Raw genomic sequence first — 25,137 nt, forward strand, 5'->3', positions numbered from 1 at the left:
CACAATAATTAAACTTGGCGACTGTCCTTCGCATATTGTCGGCCTAGCAAGCAGGACTCCCCATAATAGCGCTACGATTAGCGCCGGACTGCCACTCGAGCCGTGCAGGACCGCTTAGTGCCTCACCTGAGAGCGCTGGTGCGTGACGTGGTGACCACCGGCCGCTCCTCCGGCGTCCCCGGGCTGGCCACGGCGCTGCCAGCGCCGCCGCCGCCGCCGCCGCCGCCGCCAGACTCCTCCCACGAGTTGTGCCGCCGGTGGCTGCGCTCTCGGAACGAGTCCGCGATGTTCGTCATACTGCTGCAGGAATGAGCTCCGTCAGTTAACAATCCTCCCAACGTCACACAGTTCACTTGCACTCGTTTCCGTATTATTTTGTCGTCGATGGGTTTACAGCCACTGTAAGTGACTTGAAAGACGATAATGGGGTGTTTTTCGTAGGCTGAGTGCGGTCCTCGCATTGTGCTTAAGAAAACACTAAATGCGGAAGGATATGAACACATTTACGGTATTTTGTACTGTGTAAAGTAGAGGAACAGTTCGCAGACAATGATTATTTGATTCAGCATAACAATGCCCCTGTGATGAAGCAGCAACTGAGAGGCAATGTTTCGTGGACAATAAAATTCCAGTAATGAGTTGTCCTGCCGGACTCTTCCCCCCTCCCCCCCCCCGCCCCCCCCCCCCCCCCCCCGTCCTGAACCCAGAGCCCAGCCACAGCCAGCGTCCATCATCGCTGCCTTCTCCGGTTTCGGCTGTTGAGGAAGAACGGCCCTGCCATTCCTCCTCCACAGACATTCAGACACATCGCTGAAAGTGTCCTTAATAGACTTCAAGTCGTCGTAAAGACAAAATGTGGAAATTGTGGACACATCTGTATTATAGATCTTATAGTTAAATGTTTCCCTGAGACATTTAAGTCTCTTCATTGTCTACGATAATGCACTGCCAGCACGATTATCTACGATAATGACCTAAACAGAAGAAATGAATTAAAATTTGTGCTGTGACCGGGACTCGAACCTTTTTTTATGTACCTACTGTGTTTAATAAAGTCATTAATGTAAAATAGAAGGGCTCAGCCGGGATTTGAACTTTTTTTGGTAACCATATATATTTATTTAAATATATTAACAACGATACATTAAAAAAATTTATTCTAATAACTTATTATATTCCTAGTGTTTGTTAGCATTACTGTCATTTTATAGGTTTTCGTTTGTATATTCTTTTCTTTTTCGTTTTGCTCTTACTGTTATTCCTTGAGCCCTTTTACATGGCCATTTGTCATCTTTTTTTTGGGTAAAACATTGCAGGACAGGCATAATAATTTATATGTAGCATCGACACATTGATTTTGAGTTCATGTTTCTGTGTGTCATGCACGTGCGATGCCACAGGCACACTGTGCATTCTGGTTTGACCTCTTCCTCTAGTTTGCACTCTTAGGTGGGTCAGTATGAGGGAAACATCAACATGATAGATGGAGCAGAAGTGGAAGAAACTTTTTTACATATACTACAGATTATACATCAATTGAGGAAGAGAGAAATTTATGTCATATTATATAAGAGAAGCAGAGAGGAAAGTGTGAGTAAACAATATAAATTTTATAGGGCGCATAGTAAAGGAAATCATTTAAGAAAAAATTATGAGTAGTTGGCACTTTCCACTAAGTAAAGCTTGTATCCTAGACAATACATTAAAATAACGGAAAAAACACTGTTTTGGCCGCGAGCATGACAGATGTTTGGTGAGAAGCACTTTGTATCACTGATTTCACTAATAAGAAACACTTTATACTACTATACTTCACTATTTGAGGCGAGGAGAGAAAGCACTTTACCTTTTCTGTTGCACTTATTCACTATCACTGCACACGTTCTTCTTGTGGTGAGGCGGCTGGTGGCGGTGCTGAGGGTCACACGCTGGGGAGCACTCTGGTGATCGCTGTCTGCAGTGGAATCTGCAGCTGTCTGAAGTTCTTGCGGTAGCGCCTGTGCTGCTGGGCCGTCTTGTTCTCCTCCCAGAGGTCCACCAGGAAGGCCAGCTGGTCGGTCTGCCTCCTCACTACGATGGCGTGTGCCGTCATGGCGAGGATCCAGAGAGTCGCCAGTCGCTTGGGTCGTGGAAATGAGTTGCAGTCTGGGGCGGTAATTTCTTCCACTGTGATGCTTCCCGGCGCCGTTCCGTTGATGCGGGCCACCATCTGCTTTCCATATGTTGGTGGCATTCCCGCAGGTGAATCGGTGCTCGAGTGTGTCGGTTATGGCACATACGTCGCACTTGTCACTTGCGACGAGTTTTACCTCCGCCAGTCTTTGGTTGGTTGGTACCGTTCTGTTAACTATTTTCTACCATGTCTCCTTCGCATGTTTAGACAACACGTTTTCCGAGACGTTTCCCCATATTTGTTTCCAATTGTATTGCGGGAGTTTGTGTTCAATTTTGTTTTTTGCCGGCTTCCCCCTGAGGGCCCAGTATATTCTCTTGGCTGTTCTGTGGCTGGGGTTCGCCACGGTGTCCAGAACGTAACTTTTGTTGGCGTAGTGCAGCCTGACGTGTCGCATTCTGAAGGGAATGTGCCTCGTGTCGACCGGCGCTTCTTCTGATGCGGGCTTGTATCCTCCAATTATCTTGGCTGTGACGCTGTCAGGGTTTTTGTCCTGGATGGCGAGCGTTCGTTTTAGTAGAAGGGTTGCACATTTGGTCTTTATATCAACTAGACCTAGTCCCCCTTCTTTCGTTGGCAGCGAGCACGTTGCTTGCGCCACTTTGAATATATTTCAACGTCACAACACTGCGCTCGTAAGTGGTCGCGCAATTTCGGTCGGGTTGCTTAAGATTTGCGCCAGGTACCATGCTTTCGTCAGGATCGTCTTGTTTATCAGGTCTATTTTCTGGTGGATTGTTAGTTTCCGGTTTGCGTGCTGTCTGGAAAGACCTCTTATGGTGTGTAGCACGTCTCTCCAGTTGTATGCGGCCATTCTAAGTGGACAAGACTGTATAAATATTCCAAGAACTTTATGGTTCTCTGCTATTTTGTACGACTGCCTGTCTGGTTTGAGTCGTTGATTCCCTAACGGCAGTAGCACTGTTTTTCTGGGGTTGGTTTGGGCGCCTGACGCTTTTTGAAATGTGTTCATAATGGCTTCTACTCTCCCAATATCTTACTGATCTTCAATAAAGATGCCTAGGTCGTCAGCGTAGGCTATACATGCTATTGCTTTGCTCCTACGGAGAATCCTCTGATGTCATTTGTGAGTTTCCGCAGCAGTGGGTCCAGCGCTATAGCGAATAGAGCTATTGACAATGGACAGCCTTGGCTCACGGATCTGTCCAGTTTTAACTGTTTTGTTTTCCAACTATTGATTACACCCGGGTCTTCTTGTTTGCTAGGCAGAAAGGCTAACCATTACACCAGCACAGGACAATCGTCAACATTGCTGCACGAACTACCTAAGTTGAGTGCCCTCCCCAACACAAACTTCAATTCATATCTTCTGCTTATTTTCCCATACATTGTCACTACTGCCAGGGCTCTCCGTATTAATATCTACTAGTAGGTGTTCGTATTCTTTTTATCAGATAGAGTATAGGAGATTTTCTGCCGTACCAGTATACAAAGAAAAGCGTATATGGAATTTAACATTTATGAGTTTTGTGCGCATGCCTACTCCTTTCTTCTTGGTAGGGGCCCAATAATAAGTCGTTTACACTATGCTGTGTAGATAGTGACGTGCTGTAAGCATGTAGTATACAATGACGTCCAAAATTAAAGCAACAAACCGCTATTTCCCCTACCTCTGTCTAATTCACTGTATAATCAAAATGTCAAGCAGATGTTCGTACGATCGTGTTCTGCACGGAAGATGTCATTCTTATCAACGGGCAACCACGCCAACGATGACGTCAGGGCACCCGTGAAACAAGGTAGTGTTTGCGGGGTAGCCCCACATCCACAATCGCTGTGTACACAGTCACAGACAGTGCAGTATGGCACAGAGAAGGCGCCTACCAGACTCTCTGCGGCGTAGGGCCATAGAAAAAAAGGAAGCAGGGCAGTCGAAAATTTGGGCCGATGGCTTAATGTGGATTGTTCTGTTGTTTCTCGGATGTGGCGGCGGTTTTTAGAGACCGAAACGGTATACCGAAGACTAGGGCAGGGCCGACCACGTGTGACTTCGGGAAAAAAAGTTCAAATGTGTGTGAAATCTTATGGGACTTAACTGCTAAGGTCATCAGTCCCTAAGCTTACACAGTACTTAACATAAATTATCCTAAGGACAAATACACACATCCATGCCCGAGGGAGGACTGGAACCTCCGCCGGCATCAGCCGCACAGTCCATGACTGCAGCGCCCAAGACCGCTCGGCTTGACTTCGGAAGAGAGGCTAGTTATTTGGCTGAAAGAGCTCGACTCTACCGTCTTAGTGTTGCACGGCAACTGGCACGTGAGCTTGCAACATGCACTGGACGTGTTATATCGAGGCAAACGGTGTGCAGAGGGCTTCGGCAGAGTGGCCTTTATTATCGGAGACTTGCTGTATATCTACCTCTGACGCGTCTTCACAGAAGGGAACGTACAGGGTAGAGTCATCAACATGCCACCTGGACAGTCGAACAGTGGGCCAATGTTATTTTCACAAATGAGTCCTGATTTAGTCTGGAGAGTGATTCTCGATGGATTCGTATCTGGAGGGAACGTGGAACACGATTTCGGGACCCAAACATTATGGAAAGAGACCAGGATCGAGGAGGACCCCTAATGGTGTGTCTACCACTCGAACTTCATGAAATTAGCAAAGTTAAACTGGAGTCGGGTATCGTGACGAGATCTTGGGACATCATCTGCGGTTGTTGCGAGGTGCTGTGGGCCCAGACGTCGTACTGAGGGACGATAATGCCAGACCTCATAGAACACGGGTGGTTGATCTTTTCTTCACATGGCGTAACCTGCTCGCTCTCCCGGTTTGAATCCCATAAAGCACTAAGGAGACGGCTTGCATCGCGTCTGCATCCACCAACCATTCTCTAAGACTGCGAGCAGCTCCGCAAGAAGAATGGGCGTTACCGCCTCCAACGTGACAAAGATGACTTCTTTCACAACATTCTCCGTTGTTGTTAGGCCTGTACCGTTGCCAGAGGTGTACACATTCCATACTGAGCACATTAACCAGTTGTCGGAATGTGTGTGCAAATCCGTTAAGTTGAAAAAAACGAAGAATGTTTTTGTCTATCGTTATGCACGTTGCAGTCATTCGTGTTCTGTTTTCCTTACATTACTATAACCTGTTTACACTGTTTTGTGGTAAAATAAGCGCAACCCTGCAAAATTTCCTTTTCTTGCTTTAATTTTGGACACCACTGTATTTATGAATTCTTCCATCACTACTTAGTAGAGCGATTTCATATTTAAGGCTGAAAACAAAATAAGCGCATTTTTCAACTTAAATTATAATTTTTGTGTATTATTGCTTGATAATGCCCAAGGGGGATAATTGCAAGTGAAGTAAAATAAAATCATTATTTCCAATGAAAAACAGCTTCAAGCAGGAAAATTTCTTCTTTTAAAACACTTGCATCCATAAATTAGCAGAAAATCATAACAAACGTCAACTTAGGAAAAAAATAAAGCCATTGATACGAAAGTAGAGCTGCACTGCACAGCCACATGGAAACCAGCGGCGTTGCAATCTGCCGACATAGCTGATAACCGTATGTGTGGGAGTGGATGACTCTTGATGCTGAGAGAGTGGGAGATGAATGCTGTGACAGCCAGTTTGATGAAATGGTCTTTGTGTATTATCTACAGGACGAACTGAGGCGGAGAGCCATTCGCAGAGTGGTCAGTGATACTACTGGCATGGAACGATACTGCAGCAGATGTGTATGTATTTTACCTGCATTATTCGAGTAATTGATTTTGTAAATTTAAGTTTTCCATTTCTATGTTAGGCCTACTACTCGTAGCTATGCATTTGAATGTTTCATTTTTAATATCGAAAGCCATCTGTCATATCCACAGAGACTTCAGTTGTTTGATACATCAATTGTAAATCACCAGTCTTTCATGAACTACCCCTGAAAGTTTCCAGTAGAGTCCATATTCACCATACATAGCCTGTAGCTTCAGACTAATTGTTATTATTTGCGAATGCAGTGTAAGCTTTATCTAATTTGAAAAACAGTCAACACATCCCACATCATACTGAATGGCATTAGAACAGGAAAATCACTAACCAACTTACATACCTGGTGCCAATTCTTCTTCGCTCAAGTTCTTTCTGTATGGAATCTGGTAATCTGTGTGGTGGCTTCGCCGATCTTCGGTTGTTCTGAAACAAATATCCGGGAAAATTGTTAGCTGCATCGACAATAACTCAAACAGAGGAAGCTGAACCAGGTTTGCACCTTTATCAAGATGAAATGATGTAAGTGATAATGATGATGAATACGATGACTGTTGGCTGTTGAGGAATTAAAATTTATGGTCATCAGTTCCTTTATCTACAGTCTAGATCATCAATGGCGAGGCTATTATCAAAGCTCTCACAAGACCAGAGTCCTTTTAGTGATGAATCTATGTGGGTAACATGAAGCACGAGGAGGAAAAGGCAAAATGATATTCTAAATCAGGTTCCGTTTTACTGGAAAAGCAGTAACCGAGGCAGTCGAGATTCCACTCTCGTCTTCTGTCGCTGCCCTCTCCACCCTGGCCCTTCCTGCAGGAAGAGGCACTTCCACCAAGTGCAACTGTTAACAGTTTGAATTTTGTGGTGGTCTTCATGAACCATCGAGTTCACTGTATGGCTGTCTCACCATCTGCTAATATAAAGTCTAGATAAGTATTCACCTTCTGCGCATTTCTTAGGTTGGGCCGTACGGTGTGAACATATATGCAGCCGCCGGCCGGGGTGGCCGAGCGGTTCTAGGCGCTACGGTCTGGAGCCGCGCGACCGCTACGGTCGCGGGTTCGAATCCGGGCATGGATGTGTATGATGTCCTTAGGTTAGTTAGGTTTAAGTAGTTCTAAGTTCTAGGGGACTGATGACCTTAGAAGTTAAGTCCCATAGTGCTCAGAGCCATTTGAGCCCCATATATGCAGCAAAGTTAGATGGGCACCACAAGCATAGCATGATGGGCTTTCATGTCCCACAAGAAAAGAAATGGAGACTGTCATATGACCAATGAGTGGCCAGCGTGGTGTAATAGTCAGTGTGATTGTAGTTCTCTCCTAACTATGCCATACTTAGGGTGACCATTGTGTTGCAAACGTGTGGCCTGTGAAGTGTAACAGTCAGTGTGATTGTGTGCCCACTAAAACATGCCACATATGGATTGATCACTATGTGGCCAATGTTTGGGCTGCGTGTTGTAACAGTCAATGCTTACGTGACTGTGCCACATGTAGGTTGCCCATTGTGTGGCCAATGTGTTATCTACATGGTGCAACAGTCAAAGTGATTTTGATGAGCAGCTAAATGTGCCACATCCAGAGTGTCTGTTGCGTGGTCTGTGTGGTGCAACAGTGAGTGTAACTGTGGTGCCCACCAACTGTTCCACATAAATGGTGACCACTGCGTAACCTGCGCACGATACAGTTGTGCAGTGAAGCAGTCAGTGTAATTGTGGCGCTCTCCATTTGTGCCATGTATAGGGTAATGGTTGTGGGACTAAACTGTGGCCTGTGCGATGTAACCATCACAGTGATTGTAGTGTCATCAACTGTGCCACATATAGGATAACTGTTGTATGGCCAATGTGTGAGTTCTGCGTTTAACAGTCAGTGTGAAAGTGGATCCAACCTAAATGTGACACGTATAGGGGGACCACTATATGACGAATGCGTGGCTTGCCCTGTGTAATAGGGTGGTTGTGGTGTCAACCAACGGTGCCATATGCTGAGTGACTGTCGCGTGGCCAAAGCGCGGCTGGTATAGTATACCTATCAGTGTGATTCTGGTGCTTGATTGTGCCACATATGAATGGATCCTGCATATATCTATTTCAATAAAGCACATCATGTAATGTATGATATAGGGGCTGTTGGTGTTACAAATAGAAAGTGGTCATATCAAGTGACTAGGGCGGGCTTTCCATTAATAATAATAATGAAATGAGGTGGTGGCCCTTAACTACGTACCCTCAGACTCAAAGTTGAAATATTAAAAGTTTTGGCTGGCTTCGTTGTCTAGGGGCTAGGATACGTAGTTGCCGCATTACTAGCCAAATACTGTTGAGTCTACAGTATACAATATGAATATACACATGAATCGAATGGTCGAAGGTTCCTATCACTCGGAAATCGCGAATGTAACGTAGAAATTTATAAATAAATCGTTGAAATAAATGAAATCTTCAGGTACTATCTTAACGACTTTAAATGATGAGTACGATAGTAGAAGTACTTTTGAGAATGTGGTATATTTCTGCAAAACACTTATTGGTGTCGATGGTCCAGCAATTAAATAACATATAAATTGAATAACAGGGAAACAATAATTTCCTACTGCACGTAATTAGTTATGAACGACAACATAGCTCGCGAGATATTCACTTCTAAACGCATATTACGTCTTCACTGTAGAAACCTCGGAAATCTCACAAGTCTGCACTCCCAAGTATTTCTATCTCTCGCGACTACGCGCAAAGCGCTCCACACTCTCCAAGTCTCTTTCGCAATCGTGGCCCGCATCTCGTGGTCGTGCGGTAGCGTTCTCGCTTCCCACGCCCGGGTTCCCGGGTTCGATTCCCAGCGGGGTCAGGGATTTTCTCTGCCTCGTGATGGCTGGGTGTTGTGTGCTGTCCTTAGGTTAGTTAGGTTTAAGTAGTTCTAAGTTCTAGGGGACTGATGACCATAGATGTTAAGTCCCATAGTGCTCAGAGCCATTTTTTCGCAATCGTGTGTCCCTCGCGCCGTCCTGTCCCAGACTCTTCCGTTTCACCTCCCGTACTCTTCTCCTACTTACATCCAGTCTCCCCATTCACGAGCGCTGTGATTGGCTAGAGCGCTCTCACCATGTCTTTAAGCCAACGCACATTCACAAACATAATGAAACACATTCGAAATGCTGGATTTACATTTAAATAACTTGAAATTAAATAAATATTTCTATGGTTGGACCATAAACATGCTCTAACATACGTTATTAAACACATAAACAAATTAAATAAACATATATCAAAGGAATAGCAAGGAAAAGTATGCCAGTAGCCTAATGTCATGTGCTTTCTAAAGCACAGTAAATATTTGACCAATTTCTTCATGAATAGTATATATCGGATATAAACAAAGACGCAGGTGTATAAATCTATCTATAAGCATGCTGCTACCGTTTTTTCGTGTAACTGTGGAGTGCTTATGGTCTGACGCGATCGATAGTAATCAGCCACTTTGACTTCCAATAACTCATGTACTATTCAAGTTACATGCCTGTAATTTATACCAGTTTAGGTTTACATTAATAACTTTCTAAAGATACATAGATCGACGCAATCGGACGAACCGTTTAGATTTTGGAAATTCGTTGCTGGGTGTTACTTCTATAATTTACAGATACTAAACTTTAAACTAATAAAAATATTGAAAATCTGATTACACCATCACGATCGTTGTGCAAATAATGGTAGCGTACATGTTTCTTTTTAAGGTCTCATGATTCCTCTGGCTATTATTAATTTCTAAACAAACTGCGAAATGTCTGCCATTATGGTTTCACAAATTCTGCCATCTTTGGCACTCCTGGCATGTCTCCTTCATCGACACAACGTCACCATGGAATTCCCAGCCACGCTGTCAGCCTGGACCCCAGCTAACGTTCGGTACCACGTGGCCGCCGATGAGCTGCGGCTCGCCGAGAGGCCCCAGCGTGGCCACGCCTACTCTGAACTTAGAATATCTTCAGGGCGTCACAACCTGCCCGTTACCTGACACTAGACAATGCTGGATGGAAAATAAACTGGGATTTAATAAGGAAAATACACTGCCCAAGAGCAGTTTGTAGCACTTGCATGCCTGCGAGCTGTGTGGCCTTTGATTCAAGAGAAGTGGAGAATGAAAGGAGAAGCCTCATGAACCTAGAAAAAAGTACTGTACTGTGAAATAGAAATGAGATAATAATCAGAATAAAGGTGTCTGTTAGAAAGTGCATGAAACCAAAATCTGATGCTGGGTACCATTCAATATCGTGTTGCTCCACACCAAACATTGTAAGCTGCTGGGATCTGCTTGGAATGTCGTCCACAAGGTGGTCGAGGCGTTGCTGCACAGGCCTGTCCCATTCAATGGTGGCATCTCTGCTGAGATTATCAGGTAAACGAGTTGTGTTCCTGCAATGACCCGCTGCGTGTTCAGCTGATCCCAAGCGTGATCTGTTGGGTTGTGACAGCAGGTACCGCAGGCCACTCCATTCATTTGTTTCTGCCTCTTTCTTAGAGATAGGTGTTCACAATGTGGACGTGATGAGCTCGCGTATTATCATCTTGAAATATGAACCCATCAGTGAAACGTTGACGTTAGGACTGGACAATACGTAGGAAAATCCTACTCTCATTACTTAAGAGCCCTTAAATTATCCACGACTGGTGAGAGCTGCCTTACATGGTATCAGTCCAGAACATGGCTGACCCACTTCCCTGCTGAACCTGTAGGGCTGCATGCCTGACCATGTATCGGTATCGTACCACCTCCACACTCTTCTATAAGGATTATCAGGTGTCAGTGAAATCCAGCACTTTTCGATGAAGTGAACCTGCTGCCAGTGATCCAGGTTCTTCTGCTGTGCCATTGCCCACTTTCTTCGCCCAAGGCTATCAAAGCGGGTTTTGTTGTCGTTCATAATGGACCCCTACAAGCAAAACTGAGCTTGTAGCGACGGCTGTGCACTGTCTGCATAGACACACCCGTTCTCGTTACCTTAAAAAAGGCAATGCACAGCTCTGTTGCATTCTGCAGATAATTTTAAACAAGGGCAACAACAGGTGAAATACTTACATATATACATAACTTACGGAACTTTCAAGCAGTAAAATATTGAAGTTAAAATGAATAAAACTGATGAACATATAGCTGAATTAAAGCTCGTTAATCCACTATAGCTGTATTTATTCAAGTCCTTGTAGATATTTGGTATTCAAACGATACTGGTTTTAAGGAATTTTGGTTTTAAGGAAATCCTGCCGGTACAACACGCACCAAAGGTGGTGAGGATATTGTGTGTCGGCGTCGACTATTACGCCTTGTCAGTCGTAAACTACAATAGCCACATATAACATCAACAGATGAACCAGAAAGATGCAACTAGAAATGTTGCAAAACCGATAGTGCAAGACTACAAGTGCTTGAGTAAATACAGGTATAATGGATCAACTACCTTTCACTCAGATATATGTTCATCAGTTTTATTCATTTTAACATCTATAATTTACCGCTTCAAAGCTCTGTAAACTATGTATCTGTTGTATTCTCTCTGAGATACGTACGAGCCATAACTTGTAGTTAGTGGTCATCAGATACGGCTGTTGGCTGTGGGAGACTGCAGTGAGGAAGATCTTCAATGTATCGTAACGACTGAATGTTGAAATGACTTCACTGTGGCGTAGAACAATTTGGAGGACATCATCCCGTTCTGGGAACCATCCGTGCTTTAAAGTAATGATGAATGTATGATTCAAGTGTGAAATGACTCTTTGAGGCAATCTGGCAGACTGAATAGTCTACACAAGCTGCAATGTCTCGTTGATAGCTGGAGTACCATGCGCGCCACTGTACCACAATGAAAGTGCTAATCTACTTAGAAGAAAGATTAAGGAAAGGCAAACCTACCTTTCTAGCATTTGTAAACTTAGAGAAAGCTTTTGACAATGTTGACTGGAATACTCTCTTTCAAATTCTAAAGGTGGCAGGGGTAAAATACAGGGAGCGAAAGGCTATTTACAATTTGTACGGAAACCAGATGGCAGTTATAAGAGTCGAGGGACATGAAAGGGAAGCAGTGGTTGGGAAGTGAGTAAGACAGGGTTGTAGCCTCTCCCCGATGTTATTCAATCTGTATATTGAGCAAGCAGTAAAGGAAACAAAAGAAAAATTCGGAGTAGGTATTAAAATTCATGGAGAAGAAATAAAAACTTTGAGGTTCGCCGATGACATTGTAATTCTGTCAGAGACAGCAAAGGACTTGGAAGAGCAGTTGAACGGAATGGATGGTGTCTTGAAGGGAGGATATAAGATGAACATCAACAAAAGCAAAACGAGGATAATGGAATGTAGTCGAATTAAGTCGGGTGATGTTGAGGGTATTAGATTAGGAAATGAGACACGTAAAGTAGTAAAGGAGTTTTGCTATTTGGGGAGCAAAATAACTGATGATGGTCGAAGTAGAGAGGATATAAAATGTAGACTGGCAATGGCAAGGAAAGCGTTTCTGAAGAAGAGAAATTTGTTAACATCGAGTATAGATTTAAGTGTCAGGAAGTCGTTTCTGAAAGTATTTGTATGGAGTGTAGCCATGTATGGAAGTGAAACATGGACGATAACTAGTTTGGACAAGAAGAGAATAGAAGCTTTCGAAATGTGGTGCTACAGAAGAATGCTGAAGATTAGATGGGTAGATCACATAACTAATGAGGAGGTACTGAATAGGATTGGGGAGAAGAGGAGTTTGTGGCACAACTTGACCAGAAGAAGGGATCGGTTGGAAGGACATGTTCTGAGGCATCAAGGGATCACCAATTTAGTATTGGAGGGCAGCGTGGAGGGTAAAAATCGTAGGGGGAGACCAAGAGATGCATACACTAAGCTGATTCAGAAGGATGTAGGTTGCAGTAGGTACTGGGAGATGAAGAAGCTTGCACAGGATAGAGTAGCATGGAGAGCTGCATCAAACCAGTCTCAGGACTGAAGACCACAACAACAACAATTTACTTTAACTCTTTTACAAAGGTAGAGATTTGCTGCGGCTGGGGGAAAATTGGAATTAAAAAAAAAAACCACTGTGCAAGTCATGAGCGTGTCGGAAAACGTTTTTGAGCGATATGTCATTTAACAGTGAGTGCTTCTCCAAGCGGCCTCGTGTAAGAGCGCAGTACCTTGGCAGCCTCCGGCGTCGGGCTGGACCAAACCGCTGACCCGGTGGCCTGACCGCCCGCTGACGCCTCTGGGCCGTTGCCGTTGATGGAGGCGGCCAGCATCTCTGCGGAGTAGGCCGGCCGCGCGGGGATGATGGGCGAACGGCAGCACACCCTGCAAGCACGCACACACGCACGCTATGCTGTTTACAAGTGACTACTGAAGCAACACTGTCATGGACTATTTCCACAACCACGATGTTATCGCAAGGGGCATACTGCTGGCCCACCGGAAGAAAGGACGGAATGTTATCTATGTCGGCATCCAGATTTACGGTTAATTAGCTCAGTGTGAGAACTATAAGAGTAGTAAACGAGGTTAAGGAGTAATTGTGACATTCGAACACCGTGATTCTGACGATCACAGAAAGTCTCAGAAAGGGTAGACAGGTGGGAATTTGAGTCCTGCTCTTACAGAATACGAATAGTGTCTTAACGACGCTCGACCCTGTTAACTCGAAAAAATACATCGCAGGTTGGCAACACTGTGAAAGGGATAATGGAATTCAGGGTATACGTCACGTAATGTACAGGTAAAGGGGTGATCGTACACTCCGTCCTCCTCCCCTACTGACATAAAATCATTTTACACAGAGGTGACATAGTCATGGGATATGTACATATACAGAAGGCGGCAGTATCCGGTACACAAGGTATAAAAGGGCATTGCATTGGCGGTGCTGTCGTTTGTACTCAAGTGATTCATGTGACACGGTGTTCGTCGTGATTATCGCTGCACGACGAGAGTTAACAGGCTTTAAACACGAAATGGTAGTTGGAGCTAGCTGCATGGGACATTCCAATTCGGAAATCGTTACTGAATTCAATATTCGGAGATCCATAGTGTCAAGAGTGTGCCGAGAATACCAAATTCCAGGCAATACCTGCCACAATATGTGACGCAGTGGCCATTGGCCTTAATTTAACAATTCAGAGCAGCGGCGTTTGCTTTAAGTTGTCAGTGCTAACAGACAAGCAACCTGGCGTGAAATAACAGCAGAAATCAATGTGGGACGTACGACGAACGTATCCGTCAGGACAGTGAGGCGAAATTTGGCGTTAGTGGGCTGTGGCAGTAGACCACCGACGCGAGTGCCTTTGCTAACAGCACGACTTCGCCTGCAGCGCCTCTTCTGGGCTCGAGACCATATCGGTGGCTTGTGAGATGATTTCCGATTTCACTTGGTAATAACTGATCGTAGGTTCGAGTTTGGCGCAGACCCCGTGAAGCCACGGACCCAACTTGTCAACAAGCATTGTTGGCGGCTACATGCCGGTGTGGGCTGTGTTTACATGGAATGAACCGATCATTGACAGGAAATGGTTATGTTCGGCTACTTGGTGACCATTTTCAGCCATTCATGGACTTCATTAGCCCAGACAACGATGGAATTTTTGTGGATGACAATAAGCCACGTTACAGGCTACAACTGTTCGTGATTGGTTTGAAGAACATTCTGGACAATTAAAGAGAATGGTTTGGTCACCCAAATCGCCCGGCCCGACTCCCATCGAACATTTGTGGGACGCACAAAATCCTGCACCGACAACACTTTCGCAATTATAGACTGTTATAGAGGCAGATGGCTCAGTATTTTCGCGTGGTACTTTCAACGGCTTGTTGAGTCCATGCAACGTTAAAATGCTGCACTACGTCGGGTAAAAGGAGATCCGACACGATATTATGAGGTATCCCATGACTTTTCTCACCTCACTGTAGTAAAGGCTTTTATTTTTTGCAAGTATTAATTTTCAGAGGATAAAGTAGCATGAAAACTTAACAGTCTCGAAAATGGAAAGGAGTTTTAGAAATTGAAAGCTATGTTTAACAAAGGACACATTTCAGTTGCTTGCGTGAAGGCCTAACGACGTGGAATGGCTTTGGCGAGACCACCTGCAGAAAACATTCCAGCCAGGAAAAGGCGTTCATTCAAGGGCCGATTGTATCTGCTGCTGGGAACAAATACGATGCAGTTCGTGAGTCCACAGGACAAAAACTAAGCCGTGCGAAGATGACGTTGTCCTCGATGGCGAGTGGTCATCAGAGACAAGGGTGTCGCCACGAGTGCCCCAGGGAAGTCTTATTACACTTCCGATATTAGTTTCTATATACATAAGTGATCTGGCTGACAGCGTAAGCAGCAGTCTGCGACTGTTTGCTAATGGCTCTGTGGTGTACAGGTGTACAGGAAGGTGTACAAGTTGTGTCACTGTAGGAGGATACAAAATGACTTCAATAAATTTCTAGTTGATGTGGTGAATGAAAGCTAGCTTTGAATGTAAAAAAAAAAAAAAATAATGTAAATCAGTGAGTATGAATAGGCAAAACAAACCAATAATGTTCGAATACAGGATTAATAGAGTCCTGCTTGAGTCAGTAATGTCTATTAAATATCTAGGCGTGACGATACGAAGCGATATGAAATGAAATGAGCATGTAAGGATTGTAGTAGGAAAGGCGAATGGTTTCTTGGGAGAATTTTAGGAAAGTGTGGTTCATATGTGAAGGAGATCACATACAGGACGCTAATGCGACCCACTGTTGGGTGCTGTTAGAGTGTTTGGGATCATCACCAGGTTGGATTGAAGGAAGACATCGAAGCAAGTCAGAGGCAGGCTGCTACAGTTGTTACCGCAGGTTGAAACAACACGCAAGTGTTACAGAGATGTTTCTGAAACCCAAATGGGAATCATTGGAGGGGGCGTTCAATTCGTGAAACACTATTAGGAAAATTTAGAGAACCGGCATTTGAGGCTGACTGCAGAGCGATTCTACTGCCGCCAACGTTCATGTCGCGTAACGATCACGAAGATAAGGTTAGACATATTAGGGCTCGTACGAAAGGATATGGATGGTCGTGTTCCACTCATTCTGTTTTAAAATGACCAGTAAAGGTGCAGGGTACCCTGCCTCACACACCATACGGTGGCTTGTGTAGTATTTACGCAGAAGTTATCTAAGGCAGGCACAAAGTGACAAGCTTTCTACTACAAAAAGGTAAAAAAAAAAAAAACAGAAAATCTGACCTACCAAATGTCAGATTCTTCTTCCTGACACTTAAATCTATACTCGATGTTAGCAAATTTCTCTTCTTTAGAAACGCTTTCCTTGCCATTGCCAGTCTACATTTTATATCCTCTCTACTTCGACCATCATCAGTTCTTTTGCTCCCCAAATAGCAAAACTCCTTTACCACTTTAAGTGTCTCTTTTCCTAATGTAATTCACTCAGCATCACCCGACTTAATTCGACTACATTCCATTATCCTCGTTTTGCTTTTGTTGATGTTCATCTTATATCCTCCTTTCAAGACACTATCCATTCCGTTCAACTGCTCTTCCAAGTCCTTTGCTGTCTCTGACAGAATTACAATGTCATCGGGGAACCTCAAAGTTGTTATTCCTTCTCCATGGATTTTAATACCTACTCCGAATTTTTGTTTTGTTCCCGTTACTGCTAGCTCAATATACAGATTGAATAACATCGGGGAGCCTACAACCCTGTCTCACTCCCTCCCCAACCACTGCTTCCCTTTCATGCCCCTCGACTCTTATAACCGCCATCTGGTTTCTGTGAATATTGTAAATAGCCTTTCGCTCCCTGTATTTTACGCCTGCCACCTTCAGAATTTGAAAGAGAGCATCCCAGTCAACATTGTCGAAAGCTTTCTCTATGTCTACAAATGATAGAAACGTAGGTTTTCCTTTTCTTAATCTAGCTTCTAAGATAAGTCGTAGGGTCAGTATTGCCTCAAGTATTCCAATATTTCTACGGAATCCAAACTGATCTTCCCCGAAGTTGGCTTCTACCAGTTTTTCCATTCGTCTGTAAAGAATTCGCGTTAATATTTTGCAGCCGTGACTTATTAAATTGATAGTTCGGTAATTTTCACATCTGTCAATACCTGCTTTCTTTGGGATTGGAATTATTATATTCTTCTTGAAGTCTGAGGGTATTTCGCATGTTTCATACATCTTGCTCACCAGATGGTAGAGTTTTGTCAGGACTGGCTCTCCCAAGGCCGTCAGTAGTTCCAATGGAATGTTGTCTACTCCGGGGGCCTTGTTTCGATTTAGGTCTTTCAGTGCTCTGTCAAACTCTTCCGCAGTATCGTATCTCCCATTTCTTCTTCATCTACGTATATCCTCTTCCATTTCCATAATATTGTCCTCAAGTACATCACCCTTGTATAGACCTTCTATATACTCCTTCCACCTTTCTGCTTTCCCTTCTTTGCTTACAACTGGGTTTCCATCTGAGCTCTTGATGTTCATGCAAGTGGTTCTCTTATCTCCAAAGGTCTCTTTAATTTTCCTGTAGGCAGTATCTATCTTACCCCTAGTGAGATAAGCTTCTACATCCTTACATTTGTCCTCTAGCCATCCCTGCTTAGCCATTTTGCACTTCCTGTCGATCTCATTTTTGAGACGTTTGTATTCCTTTTTGCCTGCTTCATTTACTGCATTTTTATATTTTCTCCTTTCATCAATTAAATTCAATATATCTTCTGTTACCCAAGGATTTCTACTAGCCCTCGTCTTTTTACCTACTTGATCCTCTGCTGCCTTGACTACTTCATCCCTCAAAGCTACCTATTCTTCTTCTACTGTATTTCTTTCCCCCATTCCTGTCAATTGTTCCCTTATGCTCTCCCTGAAACTCTGTACAACCTCTGGTTCTTTCAGTTTATCCAGGTCCCATCTCCTTAAATTCCCACCTTTTTGCAGTTTCTTCAGTTTTAATCTACAGTTCATAACCAATAGATTGTGGTCAGAGTCCAAATCCGGCCCTGGAAATGTCTTACAATTTAAAACCTGGTTCCTAAATCTCTGTATTACCATTAGATAATCTATCTGAAACCTGTCAGTATCACCAGGCTTCTTCCATGTATACAACCTTCTTTTATGATTCTTGAACCAAGTGTTAGCTATGATTAAGTTGTGCTCTGTGCAAAATTCTACCAGGCGGCTTCCTCTTTCATTTCTTAGCCCCAATCCATATTCACCTACTATGTTTCCTTCTCTCCCTTTTCCTACTACCGCATTCCAGTCACCCATGACTATTAAATTTTCGGCACCCTTCACTACCTGAATAATTTCTTTTATCTCGTCATACATTTCTTCAATTTCTTCGTCATCTGCAGAGCTAGTTGGCATATAAACTTGTACTACTGTAGTTGGCGTGGGCTTCGTATCTATCTTGGCCACAATAATGCGTTCACTATGCTGTTTGTAGTAGCCTACCTGCATTCCTATTTTCCTATTCATTATTAAACCTACTCCTGCATTACCCCTATTTGATTTTATGTTTATAACCCTGTAATCACCTGACCAGAAGTCTTGTTCCTTGTGCCACCGAACTTCACTAATTCCCACTATATCTAACTTTAACCTATCCATTTCCCTTTTTAAATTTTCTTACCTACCTGCCCGATTAAGGGATCTGACATTCCACGCTCCGATCCGAAGAACGCCAGTTTTCTTTTTCCTGATAACGACATCCTCTTGAGTAGTCCCCGCCAGGAGATCCGAATGGGGGACTATTTTACCTCTGGAATATTTTACCCAAGAAGACGCCATCATCATTTAACCATACAGTAAAGCTGCATGCCCTCGGGAAAAATTACGGCCGTAGTTTCCCCTTGCTTTCAGCCGTTTGCAGTACCAGCACAGCAAGGCCGTTTTGGTTAGTGTTAAACAAGGCCAGATCAGTCAATCATCCAAACTGTTGCCCTTGCAACTACTGAAAAGGCTGCTGCCCCTATTCAGGAACCACACGTTTGTCAGGCCTCTGAACAGATACCTCTCCGTTGTGGTTGCACCTACGGTATGGCTATCTGTATCGTTGAGGCACGCAAGCCTCCCCACCAATCGCAAGGTGCATGGTTCATGGGGGGGGGGGGGGGATGCTCTGAATAAGAAGTATAAACTATCAATGTTCTTATGCACTGAATAAGAAGTATAAATTATCAATGTTCTTATAGTTCGTTGAGAGTAATCAGTTTTGCTGTAAGATGGCTGAAATTGTGGGTGGTAGACTGTAAATATATTTATGACAGATTTTCTCTCTTACCAAAATTAGGTTCTATAATCAACTATAATTCTGCACTGCAATTTTAGAGATGTAACTTTTTACTAAGGCCTAAAAGATTAGTCTTTTAATTATAATTTAAATGTTATTAGTTTGTTTGATTGGAGTCCTTGAAATAATGAAATTAAAGTTCATGATGCAATTAATTGAGTGTTGAAATTATAACTGTTATTGATAAAATAAAATTAGATTTTTATGGTTTAATTTTTCTCTATCATGAAGTTTTTAAATAAGGGACAATAATATGTAATAGTATAATGTAGTAGTGGTTAAAACTATTATACTTGTGATTATAATTGTTATTTACTTTCTATTACGGTGTGTATAATAATTTATTTTAGTATTATTTGGAATGGTGGTAATCTAACTATTGAGAAAAATGATAAAAATGTTGTAAATTCAGGTTTTTGTTTTCACACTTCTTGCCGAGTAAATTTGTTTGAAAGTTATTTGTCTAAATATTGGAATGACAATTATTCATAAAAATGAATAAATAAAAATATATTGTAGTTTTCAAAATTTTCTCTCACAAATAATGATCTAATTATTCATCTTTAATTGTAACTGATGAATATGCTAAAAGTTATTGTAACGACGTTTGATTTAAACCTCCTATGGATTTCATAATAATTATTAAGGTAATAGCAGTGAAAAATGAATGTTATTACTTGAATACAAGATGATAATTTTTTTGCCTTGTTATTGCTGTTTGATAATTGATTCACACTGATACTGCTGTAACTTCTGGGAATCAGAAATGAAATGGAGCACAACCTTTTTTTAATAATAATAAATATTAGTATTGATGGAATTAAGTCTTTTACACCCTGCTGGGTATTGTCCATGAATCGGAAGTATTCAGAATAGTGATATTATTGTTGTTATTGCTTGAACAATAAAATATTTATCTGGTGATTCATTTGTTAGTACGTTTTTGTTCTTTGATATTAGGGGGCTAAATCAGAGTAACTTGATCTTAGTGCTTTACAGAACATTGTAAAAGTAAGCTGTTGGTAATAGTGTAGGCTACTGTTGGTTAACATGTTACAATACGGCACTTGTCAGTAAGAAAATAAGAAGAGGCCGACAGTCCAAAAAAAAGCAACAGAAAAACCGTGTATGGTGTAGCGAACATGCTCTCTGAAAAGAATCTAGTAATATAAAAAAAGACAGCATACATGAGTCTTATTTTTACAGTACCATTTACAGTAGCGAAAAAAGTAAAGAATTCTTCACAGTGAATCCGTTATTGTCTAAACCTGACCAAAAACAAATTCAAAAAATGTTACATAGAAACTGATATGATCATAAGATGTTCAAGAAGATGGACAATTCCTTGTAATTAATTGTCGTCATTTCATAATATATGATAGGAATGTTTGAGCAGGAGTTACTATCAGGCAAATGAATAACAAGATTTCTCTTACGACCAAAGTAAGTTCTAGAGCGCCTGAAATAAAATCCACCCTTGGTTGCTACAGAATCGTCATTGATGGATAAAGTGCCACGGGGATTATGTGTGGCTGTTGAGTACTACTGCAATTTTACAAATACATGATATCCTGCACAGAGAAATACGCAGGAATCTTCCAGAGAAGTTGCGTATTGGCTCACTGTCTTTATACGAGAATGCACACCATCTGCTAGCGACACTTGGAATGTTTTACCCAACTGAAGGCGGAAGCGTTACCACTTGCACCCAGCATTCCCGACGTGAGTCATCGAGACTCCAGGTGGAAGGAAACAATAAGGAAACCATGAATGCATGCCTCCCGAGAAGTGACGTTTACGGCGCATTACCCGAGCCACTGCCACATGATACGAACGTGGTTGCAAAATGGGAGGGGGGGAATCATTGGAATATGGTCTCATAAACTAAGTACACTGACGACGGGTTATTTTCCCACGCAGAATGGAACTGATTTTACAATGGGGTTGGTGCAAGAATGAAAGATTAAAAGCGTCTGGTTTACTTTCTTCCATTAATAAGCCAACACTTTCTGCTCCTTGTGATGATATGTGGGACACATGATTCTCATCTACACTCCTGGAAATGGAAAAAAGAACACATTAACACCGGTGTGTCAGACCCACCATACTTGCTCCGGACACTGCGAGAGGGCTGTACAAGCAATGATCACACGCACGGCACAGCGGACACACCAGGAACCGCGGTGTTGGCCGTCGAATGGCGGTAGCTGCGCAGCATTTGTGCACCGCCGCCGTCAGTGTCAGCCAGTTTGCCGTGGCATACGGAGCTCCATCGCAGTCTTTAACACTGGTAGCATGCCGCGACAGCGTGGACGTGAACCGTATGTGCAGTTGACGGACTTTGAGCGAGGGCGTATAGTGGGCATGCGGGAGGCCGGGTGGACGTACCGCCGAATTGCTCAACACGTGGGGCGTGAGGTCTCCACAGTACATCGATGTTGTCGCCAGTGGTCGGCGGAAGGTGCACGTGCCCGTCGACCTGGGACCGGACCGCAGCGACGCACGGATGCACGCCAAGACCGTAGGATCCTACGCAGTGCCGTAGGGGACCGCACCGCCACTTCCCAGCAAATTAGGGACACTGTTGCTCCTGGGGTATCGGCGAGGACCATTCGCAACCGTCTCCATGAAGCTGGGCTACGGTCCCGCACACCGTTAGGCCGTCTTCCGCTCACGCCCCAACATCGTGCAGCCCGCCTCCAGTGGTGTCGCGACAGGCGTGAATGGAGGGACGAATGGAGACGTGTCGTCTTCAGCGATGAGAGTCGCTTCTGCCTTGGTGCCAATGATGGTCGTATGCGTGTTTGGCGCCGTGCAGGTGAGCGCCACAATCAGGACTGCATACGACCGAGGCACACAGGGCCAACACCCGGCATCATGGTGTGGGGAGCGATCTCCTACACTGGCCGTACACCACTGGTGATCGTCGAGGGGACACTGAATAGTGCACGGTACATCCAAACCGTCATCGAACCCATCGTTCTACCATTCCTAGACCGGCAAAGGAACCTGCTGTTCCAACAGGACAATGCACGTCCGCATGTATCCCGTGCCACCCAACGTGCTCTAGAAGGTGTAAGTCAACTACCCTGGCCAGCAAGATCTCCGGATCTGTCCCCCATTGAGCATGTTTGGGACTGGATGAAGCGTCGTCTCACGCGGTCTGCACGTCCAGCACGAACGCTGGTCCAACTGAGGCGCCAGGTGGAAATGGCATGGCAAGCCGTTCCACAGGACTACATCCAGCATCTCTACTATCGTCTCCATGGGAGAATAGCAGCCTGCATTGCTGCGAAAGGTGGATATACACTGTACTAGTGCCGACATTGTGCATGCTCTGTTGCCTGTGTCTATGTGCCTGTGGTTCTGTCAGTGTGATCATGTGATGTATCTGACCCCAGGAATGTGTCAATAAAGTTTCCCCTTCCTGGGACAATGAATTCACGATGTTCTTATTTCAATTTCCAGGAGTGTATTTAACTCTCATTACCGTAACTGATTCTGCAACTGTATTTGATAAAAAAAAATTTCAGGGGTCGTCTGTCTGTATTTACGTTGCTTCGGCCTAGGGAATTCGTGGGAACCTTGCAGTTCTTTTCCCAAAAGTTGGGGAACGGCCGATGCACGAAATTTGGGGAACAACGGGTGAGCCCGCTCATAGTATTAAGTCGCTGGTTTACACGAGTGGTAGAGTCACTCGAGTGAGGTTTGCGGGCCTCTCGTATCACTCAAAGAAGAACGGGATTTTCGGTGTTGTGGCGTACGGTACTGTCCGGTGCCCAGCTAGCGGGTCTTGTGTCTTATGTAGGGTCGCAACGTCGCTCTTAAAAATGCTGATGCTGTGACATCGATGTTCACACGGAAAAACATCGATGTTAAAAAACTTCTCTCTTAAAAATGATACATCGATTTCTTTGCGATTTCTGTATATTTTAGAAACATTAGAAACAGCACTCAGAAATGATTTTATTGTCAAGTATCATAATAATAGAATGTAAGTTGTGAGGTCAGAGATATTTTAATACACAAAGGAACCAGAAATAGTCGCCTTTTCTTCATAAACCTACCTACTTCTTCCTGCCTTTACTGACGTTAATTTACGTTAGGCGCAATGATACTGACCGATCATTAACTAGCTTCATACGAATCGTATTACGAAGCTAAATAAAATGGATATTGCAAAGAAAATCCTTTTTTATCATTAAAACAAATTATTGCTTTGATTATAACAACTTTGATACAGAATTTACGAAAAGAAACTTGGATGATGTGTTTCTTTCTTGGGTAATAGTTGCCCCAGCCTCCGAGAGAAAGCGCTTGCTTGGCACAAATGTGACGACGATGAGAAATGTACCTTTTGCAATTTTTGCAAATTTTGTGAAAAGTAACTTCATGTCCTCCCAGATTTCAATAGGGTCTCTTTTTATTGTTGTAACAGGACACGACAGGTACACGTGAACCTCAGTTCCCAGAAGTTGTTCACGACTTATTTCGCATGTTTTTGTGTTCCAAATGCTTGTAGTATTTCCAGATTAAATTCCTGTACACGTTTATTTCAGAAACTCATTGCCTTTGCTTTAGCAAACGCATCTTTTAAGTGCATGAACTTGAATCTCGGGTCGTGAGTTCTTGAATTACCAGAATGGGGGTATGTTCTAAGTTATCGAATCTTCTTGTCAGTTGTGTTTTTATTTCGTTTTTAAACTGAACAGGCGTTTAATTTCTAAGTTTCATATTTTCGACTGCAAGGACTGAATGAGGGAGCCTCAGGTATAGTTAAAAGTATCGCCGCCACGACTGCTACTAACTCCATGAATCGTTCTAACATATACGAGCATGAGTTCCCTATTGTGCGGACGGCAATTGTCTTTTCTTTTTTTTTTTTTTTTTTTTTTTTTAAATTTAGCTTTCTTTCAGCCACGTCTCCATTGGACCATTCCGTAACTCGTTACTTGCGCTGCCTCTCCCTGTAATATGTTTGACAATTTTTGCCGTACTTATCAATTTTGCATCGTCAATGGATTTAGTTACGACTAAGTTAATCATATGGACAAAACAAGAGATAATCATTTTTTCGCCTAACATACCCCGATTGACCTTCGTAAGAGTGATAGTAGCTGAAACCCTTTCAACTGAAATTTCCACCCGCTGAAAATATCTGACAGTTTTTCAGTGACGTAAAGCGATATGTAGTATTGTCAGCTCAGAAAGATCTAATGTTCCGCTGACGGGTTGAGATTTGTCTACATAGTGAATGATAGTGCCCACAAATGATTTATTTTGCACTGTTTCTGTCCAGATATTGTAGGCAGAGCAACAGTTTTCAGCATTCTTTATTTATGTTTTAAAAAGGTCACTCATTGCTTCGTACTCATGGTCAATCCTAGTTTTTATTGTTTCTCGACTTGGCACTTTGCAAAATGGACATACCCTTTTCATTACTTGTAAAAGACGCTTTCCTTCTGCTGTGGTGAACGTTTTATTGTCCATGATTATAAAATTGGTAATAGCTTCAGTGATTTTCTTTGATTTTCCTCTGTGCTGTGTTATAATGTCATCGAATGTTACAGCGCCTTTGTCCGCAGCTCGTTGTCGTGCGGTAGCGTTCTCGCTTCCCACGCCCGGGTTCCCGGGTTCGATTCCCGGCGGGGTCAGGTGTGTTGTATGATGTCCTTAGGTTAGTTAGGTTTAAGTAGTTCTACGTTCTAGGGGACTGATGACCATAGATATTAAGTCCCATAGTGCTCCGAGCCATTTGAACCTTTTTTTTTTTTTTTGTTACAGCACACAAGAATTTGCACTGATGTGGAAACGACAATGAGAATCACTTATACGCAGTGAGTGTAGCGCATAATTCAATTGAGACTTTTTGAAGTAAATGATAATATTGTAAACTTTATACTTTACGTATCTTCTACTGCAAAA

The 25,137-nt window shown here is 43.2% G+C and overlaps 1 protein-coding gene across 1 annotated transcript in view; it reads right to left on the reverse strand.

The window, feature by feature from the left end:
- Nucleotides 1-209: 209 nt before the first annotated feature.
- The window catches only part of LOC126210745 (kinesin-like protein KIF12), a gene marked incomplete at its 3' end in the record, with an annotated part of 623,286 nt that continues 598,358 nt past the window's right edge, over nt 210-25,137 (reverse strand). The window contains exons 15-17 of the mRNA XM_049940000.1: nt 13,092-13,245; nt 6,258-6,340; nt 210-300 (exon numbers count right to left, since the gene is read on the reverse strand). Of these exons, the coding sequence (XP_049795957.1) occupies nt 210-300; nt 6,258-6,340; nt 13,092-13,245 (328 nt within the window). The remainder of the gene's footprint in view (nt 301-6,257; nt 6,341-13,091; nt 13,246-25,137) is intronic.

The sequence above is a fragment of the Schistocerca nitens genome, chromosome 1 (assembly GCF_023898315.1).
Source record: "Schistocerca nitens isolate TAMUIC-IGC-003100 chromosome 1, iqSchNite1.1, whole genome shotgun sequence".
NCBI lineage: Eukaryota > Metazoa > Arthropoda > Insecta > Orthoptera > Acrididae > Schistocerca > Schistocerca nitens.